Source organism: Taudactylus pleione, unplaced genomic scaffold (assembly GCF_031769625.1).
Source record: "Taudactylus pleione unplaced genomic scaffold, aTauple2 ptg000019l, whole genome shotgun sequence".
Lineage (NCBI taxonomy): Eukaryota > Metazoa > Chordata > Amphibia > Anura > Myobatrachidae > Taudactylus > Taudactylus pleione.
The window spans coordinates 25,856,354-25,871,393 of NW_028284421.1; the positions used below are offsets into that span (position 1 = coordinate 25,856,354).

The 15,040-nt window shown below is 43.7% G+C and overlaps 1 protein-coding gene and 1 long non-coding RNA gene across 2 annotated transcripts in view; one reads left to right on the forward strand and one right to left on the reverse strand.

Annotated features, from left to right (window-relative positions):
* Nucleotides 1-15,040, forward strand: part of LOC148540444 (uncharacterized) — a 96,132-nt gene that overhangs the window by 20,641 nt on the left and 60,451 nt on the right. The window lies entirely within an intron of this gene.
* CSPG4 (chondroitin sulfate proteoglycan 4) overlaps nt 1-15,040 on the reverse strand; it is a 149,842-nt gene that overhangs the window by 8,315 nt on the left and 126,487 nt on the right. The window contains exons 6-9 of the mRNA XM_088446198.1: nt 6,300-6,495; nt 5,060-5,191; nt 4,807-4,973; nt 4,537-4,720 (exon numbers count right to left, since the gene is read on the reverse strand). Of these exons, the coding sequence (XP_088302324.1) occupies nt 4,537-4,720; nt 4,807-4,973; nt 5,060-5,191; nt 6,300-6,495 (679 nt within the window). The remainder of the gene's footprint in view (nt 1-4,536; nt 4,721-4,806; nt 4,974-5,059; nt 5,192-6,299; nt 6,496-15,040) is intronic.

Consider the following 15,040-nt stretch of genomic DNA (forward strand, 5'->3'; position numbering starts at 1 on the left):
CCCATGTATCACACTTCACTGATGTGAACAAGCCTTGTTTGCAGGCGAAATGTACGTCATCACAGGTCATGTGATACACCAGGCCGGGCACCAACCCGTCAGATTTGCCCACGGAACTCTCCCTGCAGTCCAACGCTGCTCAATCACAGCCCAGCATTACTGACTGCCCGCCCTCCGCAGCCACACAGGCGTTTGGGCTCACACACCTCTTATCGGCTGCACAAAACCCAAGTAACCAACAACGCGATTAAACTACAGACTCGCTCTGCTGCTGAACTTACCTTTAGGATCTTTCCGGACCACAGCCATCAGCCTCTGCACTAAGAATAACAGGTACCCGGCAGACCACACACTACTCAATCCTAGGAGTGTGACCGCTATCCAGTATTACATGCACTACAGGAATGGACAAGCTAACCTAACCACTGCTCGGACACTGGGCCTGATTCAGACCCAGTTGCAAGCGCTGAGCACTCGCAACCGGGTCGAAGGTGGCCAGAGCACATGTGCACGACGGAGCCGGCTCCGTCGTGCGCAAGCGCGAGACACGGATAGCGACGGGCAATCCGTCGCTCCGGGTCTCGCACCAAAGGCGGCGTGCTGTCGATGTTGAGTGACAGCACGCCCCCTTTGGTGGGCGGGTTGGGGGGTGGCTACCCAGACGGAGGCGTTCCCATGGGAACGCCTACCGTTTGGGGGCGGCCCCACTGACATCACAAGTGATGTCACTGGGAGAGCTTTCAGCTCTGTTTGAGCCGAAAGCTCTCTGGGGCTTGCGGCCACGAGACCCTACCACAAGGGTCTCATCGTAAGTCTTGACCATCGCGAGCATCATCCTGGCCGCTCGCATTAGCTGTGGGTGCTAACCCACAGCAATGCGAGCGGCCAGGAGGCTGCTCCATAAAAAATAAAAAGACGCCCTGATTCAGAGCGAGCGTTCTGTCAGAGAGTCCGGCTCTGAATCAGGGCCACTGTCCTATACACACCGGTTTGTAACATAGCCAGCCACCTCAATATTAGTGGCAAGCGAGGCTCCACATATCCCACTGTATTCTCATGGGCCTGATCACTATACAGCATAGTGTATCATAGAAGCTTTCTGTCATCTACACTGCCTCTACAGCAAACTACCTTAGACTACCAGCTCTGAGAGGAATACTCTTCACACTTGATATCTCAGGTAATTTCCTTGCACTCTAGCATCGGCCAACCGACCTTGCCTGTACTGCAATGTCCAGGATATCAGGATAGACAAGGTTTGTGCGGACTGACAGCAGAAGTGCTCTTTTACTTCTTTCCCACCAGTTGCCAACCCCACTCTCTCGTCCCATGTCCTCTGTCCTATACAAGACGTGGAGGCAGCAGAAGTGTGGAGGACAGTATCTGGGCCCCTTTATCTAACTCTCTTATGTCACTATCTTTGACAAACTGTATCTCAGGTGTAACGATTATTTTATGCTTATCCTCCAGCCACTTTGGAGGTTTATATTACACTGCATACAGTAAATTTGTTTGAATAAGTAAGCCTGCTTTCTGCATTACTAATATTTCTTTTCTAGGTGACACTGCATCTGAATATAATAATTTGGCTTCTTATTTTTCTTTTCTCAGTGGACGATAGGGGTAATTGCTCCCGGGAGCCATACATGTTACAACTTATCTTATTAAATATCTGAATGATCTATTTTGCTACAGTGTGAAACAAGGATATATCAAATTCCATCATTGCGGATTTTCTAGTGTGCGGTGTTCATTCGACTGACTCATGCCATGCTTTATAATAACATGAGGTATATACACTAATTTGCTCTGTTCTACCTTGGGTGAACCATTGTGTTTTCTGGCTATTTACTATGAAACGATGGGCACATCTCCGGTGGAGACTTTTATTTAGACGTATAACTAGAGGTGTGATACTATAATTATATTGCGTGTGCTATATTAGGAGGTTTTTGAAATTTTTGTAACAATATTTAGGTTAAACATACCCTATCCTATCATACGGGCTGAAACATAATTCTAGCCGATATATTTCGCCATCACTCATAAACATTGATGAATTATTGTCACTCTTATCATTCTTTGCATTTTTGTATTTTGAACTTCCTCATATAAAATTTAGTTCTTGTGTACAGAAATGTACACTTTAATGTTATGTGTAATGTGTGTGTACCATTTATTCTATTTTCATAATTAATAAAAGTAAAATTTTATATTAACCATAATACCATATAGGAGTGCCCCCAACAAATAATCTTCTTTTGTTTGTTCATTATAATGCATACATATGCCCCACCCTGCACACAAAACAATACATAAGTAAATTTTTTGTGTTTAATGGAAAATAAATAAAGACTTATGTGCTTCCATAGTGATGAATATTGATAACTATGTTACTACAGGGTGTTTCACTCGCTATTGGCCCCACAACAGTGAATATCACAGTCTACATAGAAATATTCAATGACTTTGTAAATCAGTTAGATGACAAGGAAATCAGTCCTGGTTACTTTAAGCAGGATGGTGCCACCTGCCACCCCTCTAATGCCAACATGGCTGGAATTGCTTCATACTTTAATGGTCATGTAATTTCCAAGGGACTTTGGCCACCAAGGTTGCCTGACCTTACACCACTGGATTTCTTCCTATGGGGCATGTTAAAAGGGAAAGTGTACCACAACAAGCCACGGACTCTCATGGCACTGAGACAAAACATTGAGACTGTGACTCCCAATATATTTGTTAAAACCTTTCAAAACATGGAGTATACATGTTCAACCGGGATGTGGTCATAGTCCCGACTGTGGGATTTCGGTGCTCAGAATGCCGGCGCCAGAATCATGACACCTGTCAGAATCCCGGTGCCGGCATCACGACTGCCAGAATCCCAAAGGTAAGTAGCGGGGTTAGGGGGAGGGTTAGGCACTAGGGGGAAGGGTTAGGCACTAAGAGGGGAGGGTTAGGTTTAGGATGCAGGGAGGGGGAAGGTTAGGATACCGACTGACAGGTGTCGGTATCATAACCCTGTCGGGATGCCGGCGTCGGGATTCTGACTGCGGGGATCCTGAGCGTCGGCATCCCGTACCCCACTCGTTCAAGCTGGCCTGGATGCTAATGGCAACCACTTTCAACACTTGCTATAACTTCCTCATGTTTCTCATAGACCAAGGTATGGTCTACATTGGAAATCTATGCACTATAAGCCAGTCAGAGCCAATGTGAAGCAGAGCTCCAATATAGGGAAGCCAGTGTAGCCTAGTATTGATTCTCATGAGTTAATGGATGGGAATTTTTTTCTATGTTTTTTTCACGAGAATCTAGTTAATACATGAAACAAACACCCTGCATCATTGGTAGTCTTTAATTCGAGAGTACGGGTAAACTTTAAATTCAACATATGGGCATGGTTGCATGGGCTCCTTCCCTAACAGTTTTTCACAGGAAATCAACGCAGGAAGCTAAAACTTTTCTAAAACATCCCCTCCTAAACCTTTTGTTGCTTGAGGTGAGAGAAGGAAGTTTTTCCACATCTTGTAAAATGTAAGAGAAGCTGTGATCCATGACACATTATGCCAAGCAACATTACAGTTGCTGTATAGAGTCATTTTTACAGACCTGCCAATCGTCCTTGAGGACAATTCAACCATGATTTGACACTGAATCTCATGCAATGTTCAGCTATGCACATACAGTATATACCTAATACCTTATGCTTCAACATTGTAAACTTTCATGTGCACCTCTGTGGGGGTAATTCAATTCTATGTGATATGCCCAGGGGCATCGCTATAGTACTGACATCACAAGTATTCCCTGACACTCCATAGCAGTACATCACAATGTGTCATGCGGGCAAGCGGACCAATACTTGTCGCAAACATGGAGCATGTGTCTATTGGTAAGTAAGGACAGACCCAAGGTCCATTATTAAAGTGGGCAAAATACAGCAGTCCCACAGGTACGTAAGAATGTTCCTTTAATATCAGTCAGGTGCCCACAAAAATTTAAGTTGGGCAAGCAGCCTCTTACTGCTGAGCAGTACTTCTGCCCCTGCTTAACCCCTCTAGTTAAGCCACCTGCCTGGCTGAGCTTCAAAGTTGAATAATGCGGGAAGTAGTGTAATATACTGTATTGTAGTGTGACATACTGTATTGTAGAAAAGCAGCACTAACTCTTACGTGCTAAGACTTCTAATCAGCAAGTAAATATTACAGCCATCTCACTTTGAAGTTACACTTATTTATAGTTCCCCTGTAACCTTTACACATGCACAGTCCAACATAGAATTAATTTAAGGACTGCGAAAATAATGCAAAATTAGGTAATTTATAATAAATAGCTCACACCCATGTAATATTTATCAAACAATAGTGACAAAACGAAAGGGGAAAAGATACCCCGAAGTTTGAAGTAAATTTATAATTAGGTAATCATTGGTCATAACTATGCAATGATATGTCGTATGTTCAAGGTACTTTGTAGGTTACTAATAATAGATTATAATTTCAGACCTCATTTCCCTTCACTGAGCCTTACCTGTGTTCTTCCAGAGCTGTGTATGCAGCTGTGGACATGGACTCTGGAACGTCACTGTCACATTCATGATATACCTGGGAGACACTGCATGGGGGGATTGTACGTGGAATGAGACGTTATCTATAGCTGTCCAGAATGGTGTTGAAGTTGCAATGTGTTGGTAAAATATTACACCTGCATCCACCTGCAAATACAAGGGAATGGTGCTGCAAGAATCTGAAAGGGTATTATGTAAGGCGGAGTTGTGCAAAAGGACATACATGTACTCACCTCGGACTGAGTGAAGTTAGTCAATACTGTCTCCTCCATGTTTCTTCTTCGTATGATCTGACCAATCTGTGGAGGATATTCTATGTAATACACAAACACAGGCTGTGTGTGCTTTCCTTCATTTGTCCCGGCACTCAGGTGTTGACTGGTGATTTGCTGTAGAGATCCTGGGACAAACATAAAAACCCCTTTAGAGCATGTGTTAGTAGAGAGAATACTCTACTGTACATGTGCAAATAGTTTTGCCACTTACGTGGACATGCGATGAGGTTATTGAAAGATTTCATGCTGACTGTGATAAGTGTGGCTTGGACACGGAAAAAGTGCTTCTCTGATTCATTTTCTCCATCAGAAACCATGAAAAAGAATCCGCCATCCATCTCTCCTGATTGGGAAAAATTGTATTGGCTCACTCACATTTACCTTCATTAGCCTATCAATCACTTCTTTGCCCCTATATTTTATACCTTCAGTTACCGGTTACTATTATCAGATTGGGTCTATTTCAAACATGTTTTCTCACATTGTCCTAACCATGCACCACTTGATTCTCCTTGACACGCTCCAAAATTTCATTAATTCAGTCACTTGTCTACCCCTCACTTTCCTATTCACGTGTTTCCCACTGTCGTCCACTCACCAACCTCCTGACCACAACTCTATGTTCACTCATCTGGCCCAACTATCCTATCCATGGCCTGCTACCCCTTTTAACCAGGTCTGGATTAAGGGCCACATGAGCCTGTGTCCGAAAATGTTCAAGGGCCTATAGTGAGAAGGAATTTATTATTATAGACACACAGGCTGATCCCAAAGCCGGCTCTGCCTGTCAGGAAGGGCAGAGCAGGAGTAGAGGGAAGCCTGCATAATGCCATCTGAACATGGTGTTCTTATCGCAAGGCTCCCTCCAAAATTATTTTACATTGTAACATTAGTACAGTAAATTTGAACAGGTTGCATTTCCCATTACAAGTATGGGAAATGCGATCTGCTTACTAAAAGAATGAAAATTTAATGGCTTGGAGGAGTTTTTTTTTCAAAAACTCATCCAAAAGCCCTGTGATACAATTATGTGAAACTAAACTAATGTGAAAAAGGTGTGAAAATATCAGTTTTCACATTATTTAAGTGTGGCCAGCGGGTGGCTGGTCATCACCATGCTGTCAAGCATATTTACTGTATATGTGAAGGCCTGTAGCTGTAGCACCAACCACCCCATTGTTAATCTGGCCCTACTTTTATCCACTGAACCATCCTCTACCAGTTATCTACAGGCTATCCAACATCACTTATCTCTCCCTTGCTCTTATCTGCCTACCCACCTGCTCCCGCTCTCATCTGCGCAACAGGCTTCTGCCTACTCTCATCCCATCACTTGTCTGCCTCTTCCTCGTATATGCTGATACAATGTCCATTTACTGCTCCCCAATCTCATCTGATCATTCAGCACACGTAGCGTATGTATGTAGCTTCTGATAGCTGATGTCCCTCACCTCTGTGCATGAACTGCACTACTCCTTGTTCCAAATCTTTCTGTGAGAAGTTGTAAACTCTCCCAGGGAATCCCGTCACAATCACCTCTCCATTGGAAGGAGGAAAGAAGGTATATACCAGCTCTTCAGGTGACGAGTCAGCATCAATACTGAGCAGGGTTTGTGGGTTAATAATGGCAGTCTCACCTTCCAATATCTAATATGACAAAAATATATATTATAACATGTCACATTATAACTACAAATGTACGGCCATAACCATCACACAATTTGAAATGTAAGATAAATGGATATATTTCATTGATTACATTTTTTTTTAATGGTAATTCCAGAATATATATTGAAAGTATATACTACTCATATATACACTTTTATTGTCACTGAAATAATGTTTAAATAACATCTGAATATAATAAAAATCTCCCTGTTTGTTTCTATGATCTAACAGTTATATCCTATAAAACACTACTACTATGTTTTCCAGCCTCTCCCTACACCTGTATCAAGTCACCTTCTTCTTTCAGGGCTCAGATTGCCAGGTTGGTTTTCAGTGAGGGCTCACATGACCTGTAACAGGTGGATAATTGATGGAAAGGTGGGAGGGAGAGACACAAGCCGCCTTCTAAACCAGTAAACAATGTAATAAGCACTGAATGCATACCGAGCCAGATCTGTACACATGGTGACAGGAACAGGGCTTCAGTGTGCAAAGTAAGGGCGTGTACACATGGGCTTCTGGCATAAGGTAGAATGTCATTTCATTTATCTGCACTGCAGAAACAAATCAAAATAAGGCTGGCTGTAACTGCCCTAAGATATGAGAACTGGGTGGGAGCCATTATACAATTATATTAGTAATAGCTATGAAAACTGGAATGCTGAATAATATACAAACTTAATATCTCTGGTATTATGTATGAGGCATGTTATGGTACTCTGCATTATCTAGGTCAATACACTGGGGGATTCTCTTATGCCCATGCTTTGTTCAGCTCAATATGCGGACATTACAGTTTGAAAGGCTGTGCAAATAGAGATTATTGATCTTCATACAGAACAGGATGTCAGTACACGCTGACAATTTCCTGAAAGTACTGACATCATGTCTGCACTGTTGATCAATAATCTCTATTTGCATAGGCATTATGTCACTCCCACTACACATGAAATACATGCAGTGACGGGGCCCTTTAAGGGCAAGCCTCCATAATTCCAGGGCAAGCCTCCATAATTCCAGGATACCCAGACCACGATCCCATGATGCACCACACACCTGAATCTGCCGCTCTGTGAATTGTAAAAAAAAGAAGCAGAAGATGGACTACTACAGGGCAATCTACGTCCTAATCAAAAGTCTACATCGCCTAACAGGCGATCCAGCCCTGCATTAAGGCTTCAGGGCTCTATTAAAGAACGACCCATAACCACTTTAGCACTCACTAAAGGGGTTATGACAGCCTTGCTGCTTATACCTATGCCGCCAATTACATTATTAGGTTGTGTAAGAGGTACAAAGCCTTCCAGGCATTGTTGAGTTCCTGCCAGGTTAAAGCAATATGTGCAAATGGCGCCAAGCATACGCATTAGTCATTATCACATACTTGCCAACTCTCCCTGATTGTCAGGGAGACTCCCTGAAATAGTAGTAATCTCCCTGACTCCTTGAAGAGTCTAGCATTCTCCCTAATTGCACCTTACCCCCATTATGAAGCTGTTATACATATATATATATATAAAAATTAAACAGAGATATATACATTCAAATTGGATCATTAGTATCATGTCCTGCATTGGGTATAAGACACAATGGTCCCTATGGCTACATGCATTTTAGGATAAGTATCAGAGTGTTTTCAGCAACAAATAGAGCTTACTGACTGCTTTGAGGCTCATTTATATTTGGATGTGTCAGGTTTATGACACGCCTCTCAGATGTAGTAGTACACGCCCACTGTAATGTGCTCATAGGTGTTACTTTCATAATCTCCCTGAAATGCTACTCAGAAAAAGACATCGCCGAGGATAGGACACCATAGGACCTCGCCGGACAGGTAAGTTACAGCATATCCTGCCGGCACATTCATTAGTATCACATACTAAACTAAATATGACGTCAGCATTTGGTATCATTCATAAATGGGGCCCTTAGTGACAGCTGTATCTGCCATTCAATAGACCAAACGCATAAGAAAGTTGGTTTGTCTGCTCCTTGTAATTCTAGATTAAACAGTAACTATAAATTTTAAGGAACAGTAAAATCTAAAATTACAAGACATACAGTATATACACTGTGGGATGTCATAATAAACAATCATTCTGAAAGAAATCAACTGCTCAGAATAGAAATTTACATCTGCAAATAAACCTCCATCACCAAATTAGAAAGGTTTTTGGCTGGCCAGAGAGCACTATAGTGTTACATAATGTCACTGACTTGTAAGACACCACAGTGCTTTACAGCGATGGACATTATGGAAAGCAGAGGACGCATGAAACAGACATAAAGGGTAGATAAATTAAATAAAGATGAAGGGGAGAGCCCTGCATGTCTGAGAGCTTATAATGTAGAGGCGTTTACTCAGTCTAGACCTGTGCAATGTGACACATTCCACATCTATGGTGAAAATACTCTTTGACTTGTTGATTTGTGGCTGTGATGAAACTGACAATAAATTCTCTTATCGAGGACAGTGTCAGGGGAGATGTATTAGGCCCTCCAAAGAGTGGAGAAGTGGGCAAGTGGAGAAGTTGCCCATAGCAACCAATGGACTTTGAGGTATCGTTTATCAAATACAGTCTATAAAATGGTAGGCAAAAGCTGATAGGTTGCTAATGGCAACTTCTATACTTGCCCACTTCTACACTCTTTAGAAGGCTTTATACATCTCCCCCTTCATGTCGTCACCGGGCACCAGGAATCGTTGTGACTTTTGGTTTGTTTCTAGTACATTATATAAAACAGCTAGAATTTGATTTGCTGCTTTTCCACTTCTCTTTAAGAGGTTTTATATATTTTCCCCTTATGGGGCCCATACACCTGTGATGTATTCCCCCAATTCCCCGTTCTGCCGACGCCGGGGTCAGGGAGTCTGGGAAATCCAACATGTTGGGAATCTAGGATTTCACGATCCTGATCATAAAATGAGCAGGATCGGCTACTATTTTCCCCTGATCCAGTGATCGATCGCCGATCATCGATGTCCGCAGATCAGCGGATTGGCAGAACTGAGAATCGGGCAGTAGATGTATGGCCCGCACTAGCCTTTAACTCAGGGGGCGGGATGCAGCAACCTGAGAAATGCGGTCAAACCCTCGAAAATACGGGTTTGACCTAATTTCTCATATGCACCAAGACCGATGTGGTGGGTACTCCATCTTCTGATGGTGTTACCCTATAGAAGCCTATGGGCTTCTATTCGGAGAGTGCTGTGAGAGGGATCCAGTTGGATCCTCGCAGCACCCCTGCGGTGGGTGTGTCATTCTGCGCATGCGCAGAATTACACCAGAGGGACTTCTGGCTCATAGACCCGGAAGTCCCTCATTCGCAAAGGACAGCTCTTACCGAGAGAGCTGTCCTTTGTGATATTCTTCATGCATACTGGCGTAATTAACGTCGACATGCATGCTAAGAGTGGCGGGATGCATTGTATCCCGAATGCGATGCATTATGCACCCCGCCCAGGGAATCAAGGTGCATGCCGCATAACATATGTAACACTGATTGGTGAGATCACAGCTATCATTGTCAGTATACTAACTAGAGAAAGGTCATCAAATAAGCGCTTTGGGAATATGTCCTCATCAGGTTCTGTCTGGAAATGGGAGGCAAGAAAAGCACAATGACAATACGAAGACTGAACAAGAAAGCACTGGTCAAAAAATGGTCATAAATTACTCAAAAAAACCCACCAAAAACTAAAATTAGTATACAACAACAATAGCATAGTATTTCTTCTACTATACAGAGCCATACACACCGTGATGCGTCTGACTCAGTGCCAGGTTTCTGCTAAGCACCCATTATTACCATGTATCTGCACATTACCTATTTGGTGCATGTGCAAGCGTTCTAGGTCAATTTTTCACAGTTTACACTTCTCAGCATCCCAATATCTCTAAGCTTTTTGTATTGTGCTACCTGTTTTGATTTTAACATCAGTGCCATTTTTATTTTCAGGGTGAAACAAGCTGGGAGGTGTTGGCTTGTAAAAGTTGCCCCTTTATTTTAAAAAGGGGGTCTAATTGGCAATGCATAGTGGATTTTTATTACTGACCAATAATTGAGTATTTAAACTCTGTATGCTGAAATTGATTACATTACAAATAATGCTCTTTTACCTGAAAGGATCATGCCAGTTGCCTGTTATAGACATAATACAGAGGCAATGTTTGGCTGATATTTTTCCTAATAATATATATTTTCAATGCTGGTAAGCTACCTTGTAGTTATAATAGGAGACTCAGTGCTGGATGGTACTTGGTTTGATTCTGATTTGGGCCCGATCTGTATGGAGTTTCTACATTCTCCCCATGTTTGCTTAACTTTACTTTTGTGTACTCATATTTCCTCCAAGAGTCCAAACTTATTTCTAACTAAACTGACCCCAGTATTTGTGTGTTTGTCTGTCTTTAGTAGAGAATAAAAGGGCCCATACATCTGTGACGGATTGCTGCAATTCCCCATTCTGCCGACGTCAGAGCCGGGGATCGCATAGGCAAACGCAGGTTTTTTTTTTGTCTGCCTGGAAACCCCCAACCCCAGCACACAGATGACCACAGTAGAAATAGTAATATAATAGAATTTTGCTAGTGTTGCATGTTCTTCTCAGTATCACAAATGAAATAATTAGCACTACCTGTGGATCTTTTAACATGTATCAGACAGTAATAAATAACCTGTACACCAATTAGGAGATCTGGAAAACATACACTGTTAGGGATGCACCGTTATAGAGCCCAATATGTACATAATATCCAGGGCAGTGCTAGGTTCTTCTGCTGCTCCCCCAGGCTCCTGGACTTGCTCTACTACTCTGGAATGGTGCCCACATCTAAAATAAAAACATCCAGCTCAGCAGTGGCGGGCTGGGCTGGGGGGCAGGGTGCCAGCTGCCCCCCGGGCCGCTACAATTTTACAGCTTTGGGGCCGCTTGACTCACATGCTTGTTGGCCGGGAGACAGGGAGAAGTAGCTCCCCGGCTGCTCCAAGTCGACCTCCTGTCCTAGGCTTGTCAGTGGCTCAGTGCCACCCGTCAGGACTGGTGGTGGTCGGGAATCCCACAGCGGGGGCCGACCAGCGCCAATGACGTCACTGAGTTACCAGTCGGTCCCGCTGTCCACTTCCTGATGGCTTTGTCTTACCATTCAGTATAGTGAAGGGGTGGGCAAAATATGGCCCGCGAGCCAATCCTTCCGGCCCGCTGCTTCCCACCACTGCACAATGACAAGCGGCCCGACCAGCCGCTTGTCATTGTGTTACAGTACTTCCGTACCGCGGCTGCTGCTGGGAACAGCTGGGTGCAGCTTTATGCTCCCAACTACAGTGTCACATTCACAGGCACGTTCCCTTGTGCACTCTAGGGTGACTGTCTCCACCTATCAGAGCAGAGTCATGAGAGCATGCCGTTCAGCAGTGGATCGGCAGTGCAGAGAAAGGCACAAGAATGATTTTTACAAAGTGAATCAGCTATAAATCCCTTATAATAGTAAGTAATAAGGCAATATTTTTACAACACTGACATTATTTTTTATAATGTTTCTTTGTGTTTTTTATGGAAAAAAAACACAGATAGGGCTGGGCAAGTGTAGTGGGTGTTTGGGGTTACAGCAGAAAAGTATGAATATATAAATATTATGGGGCTGATTCTGATGGCTGCATTTGCGTATAGCTGCAGCTGCCTGCTACTACATCATGGTGATGTGAGAATTCGCCCCGTGTATACTAAATATTATGTAGTCTATCCCACCCTCTTTTCTTACATCGAGAGCCGCCATCATTAGTATTTGTACCAGCCCCATGCTGGGTGCAAAAGACCTGTCCCACCTCCATCCGCACTCTGCCAATGAGTACTGACACACCCACAACCCATCCCAGACAAGTACAGACTTTTTTAATAAATTATACTCAAAAAATGGTGGTTGCTCAAATAAATGTATAAGCCCTTTACAGATGCATGTAAGGGAAGGGTTAATCTAGACAAGAAAAAAGACAAAAAACATTCCCCCAGCACTCTGCACATAGGCCAGTAAAGAGATTTCTATTCTATATAATAATAGTAGTTGCAAAGATCTCAGGGCCTGATTCAGAGCCGGACGCTATTTGCGAACGGTCGTTCAGAAAAAGGGGCCGGCTATTTAAATTGAGCGGTCTGTTGACGCCTCTATGTCTGAGCGAGCGAACGAAACATGCGCTCGCTATTTTGTAAAGACGCCCCCTGGCCGTTCACATCCTACGTCATCTCCGCTATTTATTAGATTAATCGAGTACATCGAAAGGCGTCTGAACTGCTCGCAGTGCTTGTGGTAGGTTTTACTTCCCGCAATCACTGCGAGCTGTTCAGGCTAAAAGACAACCAAGTGACGTAGTCAATGACACTGCTTTGTTAATTATGCACACCCATTAAATGCCCATTTTGACCGTTTGGCACGCCTGCGTTCGGATCTCCACTCCCCGTTTTCAAGCACCTTCCCCTGTTACCACCCACAAACGCCTCATTCTGTCACTCAAATTAGCAGGCACTCGCTGTTTTGCGAGCGCACGATTTCCAACCGCAATGACTGGTTGGCGCATGCGCATTACGACCCATACGCATGCGCAGATGTGCGAACATCGCTCGGAGCGAGCGAGCGGCCGCTTACGAGCAGCTCTGAATCAGGCCCTCAGTACATAAATTTGCAAACATATGGTTAAGCCACCAGCCCCGCCATAACGTCCCTGCTTTTGGAGGTGCTAACACTACATGATAAGAGCACCCACTTTAGGTCATACGTATATGCATTTTCTTATTCTACATGATAGCACGTAGATTGATATATATTTCTAAATTGAGAGCTAACTCACCTGGTTGCTATTATCTTGTAGCATTAGGACACTTCTTTTTCCGTCACAGGGGGGAATTAAATTCAATGCGATGATGAATAGCAGCGGGAGGGAGCTCCCGCAGCTATACAATTCACTGCGCTCTTTGGACGGGCTATAGGATTTCTTCTCGCACCCCCCTGGGAATGCGAGGAGAACTACAACAAAAGTACCGGCCGTGCAGCTGTTTGCCGGCTTAGCGTGGTGCTAAAAGACGCGGGGCTGGCACTTTAGTCAGAGAATGCCGGTTCTCACGACTAAACACCCAGGTTAAGTAACGAGAGCCGGCATTCTCTGACCAATTCTCGACCAGGCAAACAGCGCGGTGTATTGAATATATATATCATCGCATTGAATTGAATTCCCCGCACAGCTTGCTGGTAGAAAAGTTGGGGCCACATGGTTGTGTTTGCCCCCAGGCTGAAAGTTTCCATTCAGCCCCTGCAGCTCAGGAAGGATGGCCCTACTGCCGCATCTAATGGCTTATTATGATCGCTGGTCCTGTACATGCTGTAATAATGATACACAATACACTTTGTACGACGCATAATAAAACTGGTTGAGTACTAATTCTGCCCTCTTCATGGACTGGCCACATTTGCTCTAAAATCAAGCATTTGGAAACCCCCCTCTAGAAATCCTGCGTTTGCCACTGGATCGGGGATATTCAACTTGTTGAAAAATCTTTTCCCCGATCCCAAGCCCAAAATGGTTGGAATCTGCAAGTCAGGGATTTTTAACCAGGCCCTACCAGAGGGGGGACTAGGGGGGAAAGTTCCCCAGGCCTCTGACTGGAAAGGGGCCTCGAAATTTTACGACTTATTGTTTTTGTGTTATGATTTTTATTGAATTTTTCATATATTTATCCTAGTGCCTAAACATATTCATTGGTTAAACTGGTATAATGCGCAGTGGTGCATGCGCTTATTGCTCTCTTTGTGCGTGATGCATCTATCCACACAGACACATGAGAACGTCACTTGTCCTGGAGATTTGCCGGGGTGAGTGACTCACAACTTTGCTAAGGGAATAGTTTATAATTAGGAAACTGGACTGGACTGTTTGATATTCAACGTTTACTCGAGATATTGCAGAATTGGCGTTTTAGGTACGTTAATTTCATCAATGTTTTATTATTACAATGCTCAGGCTTGTATACATTCAACAGGTCTTGTTTTTATTCATTTAAAATATCACTTTTTTTACATGAACAACTGAATGTTTTTAAAGATAAATAGCTTCAATTAGTTAACAGGACCGTTACTAGGGCGGTGCGGCCGGTGCAGAGTGGAACCAGCCGCCGCCACAACTCTTTCTTATACACTCCTTCCAGGTCTTGCAGGGCTGTAAAACTTCAGGAGAGGACAGGAGAGGGAGGGAGGGAGAATGACATCTGAGCATGGTCACGGTGGCGGGGCTACACAGACTGAGCAGCAGCTGTCAGACTCAAAGGGAGGAGTAGGAGCTGCATCCAGAAAGACTGTTTCTGAAGTAAGTGTGTGTGTGTGTGTGTGTGTGTGTGTGTGTGTAATTGTGGGATAGAATAAGGGTAAGGCTGGGTACACATTAGACAATATATGGGCCGATACATTGCTTTCGTAACGCTATATCGGGCACATCGCCTAATGTGTACCTGCTCACTCCTGTGAGTCGCATGCAATAT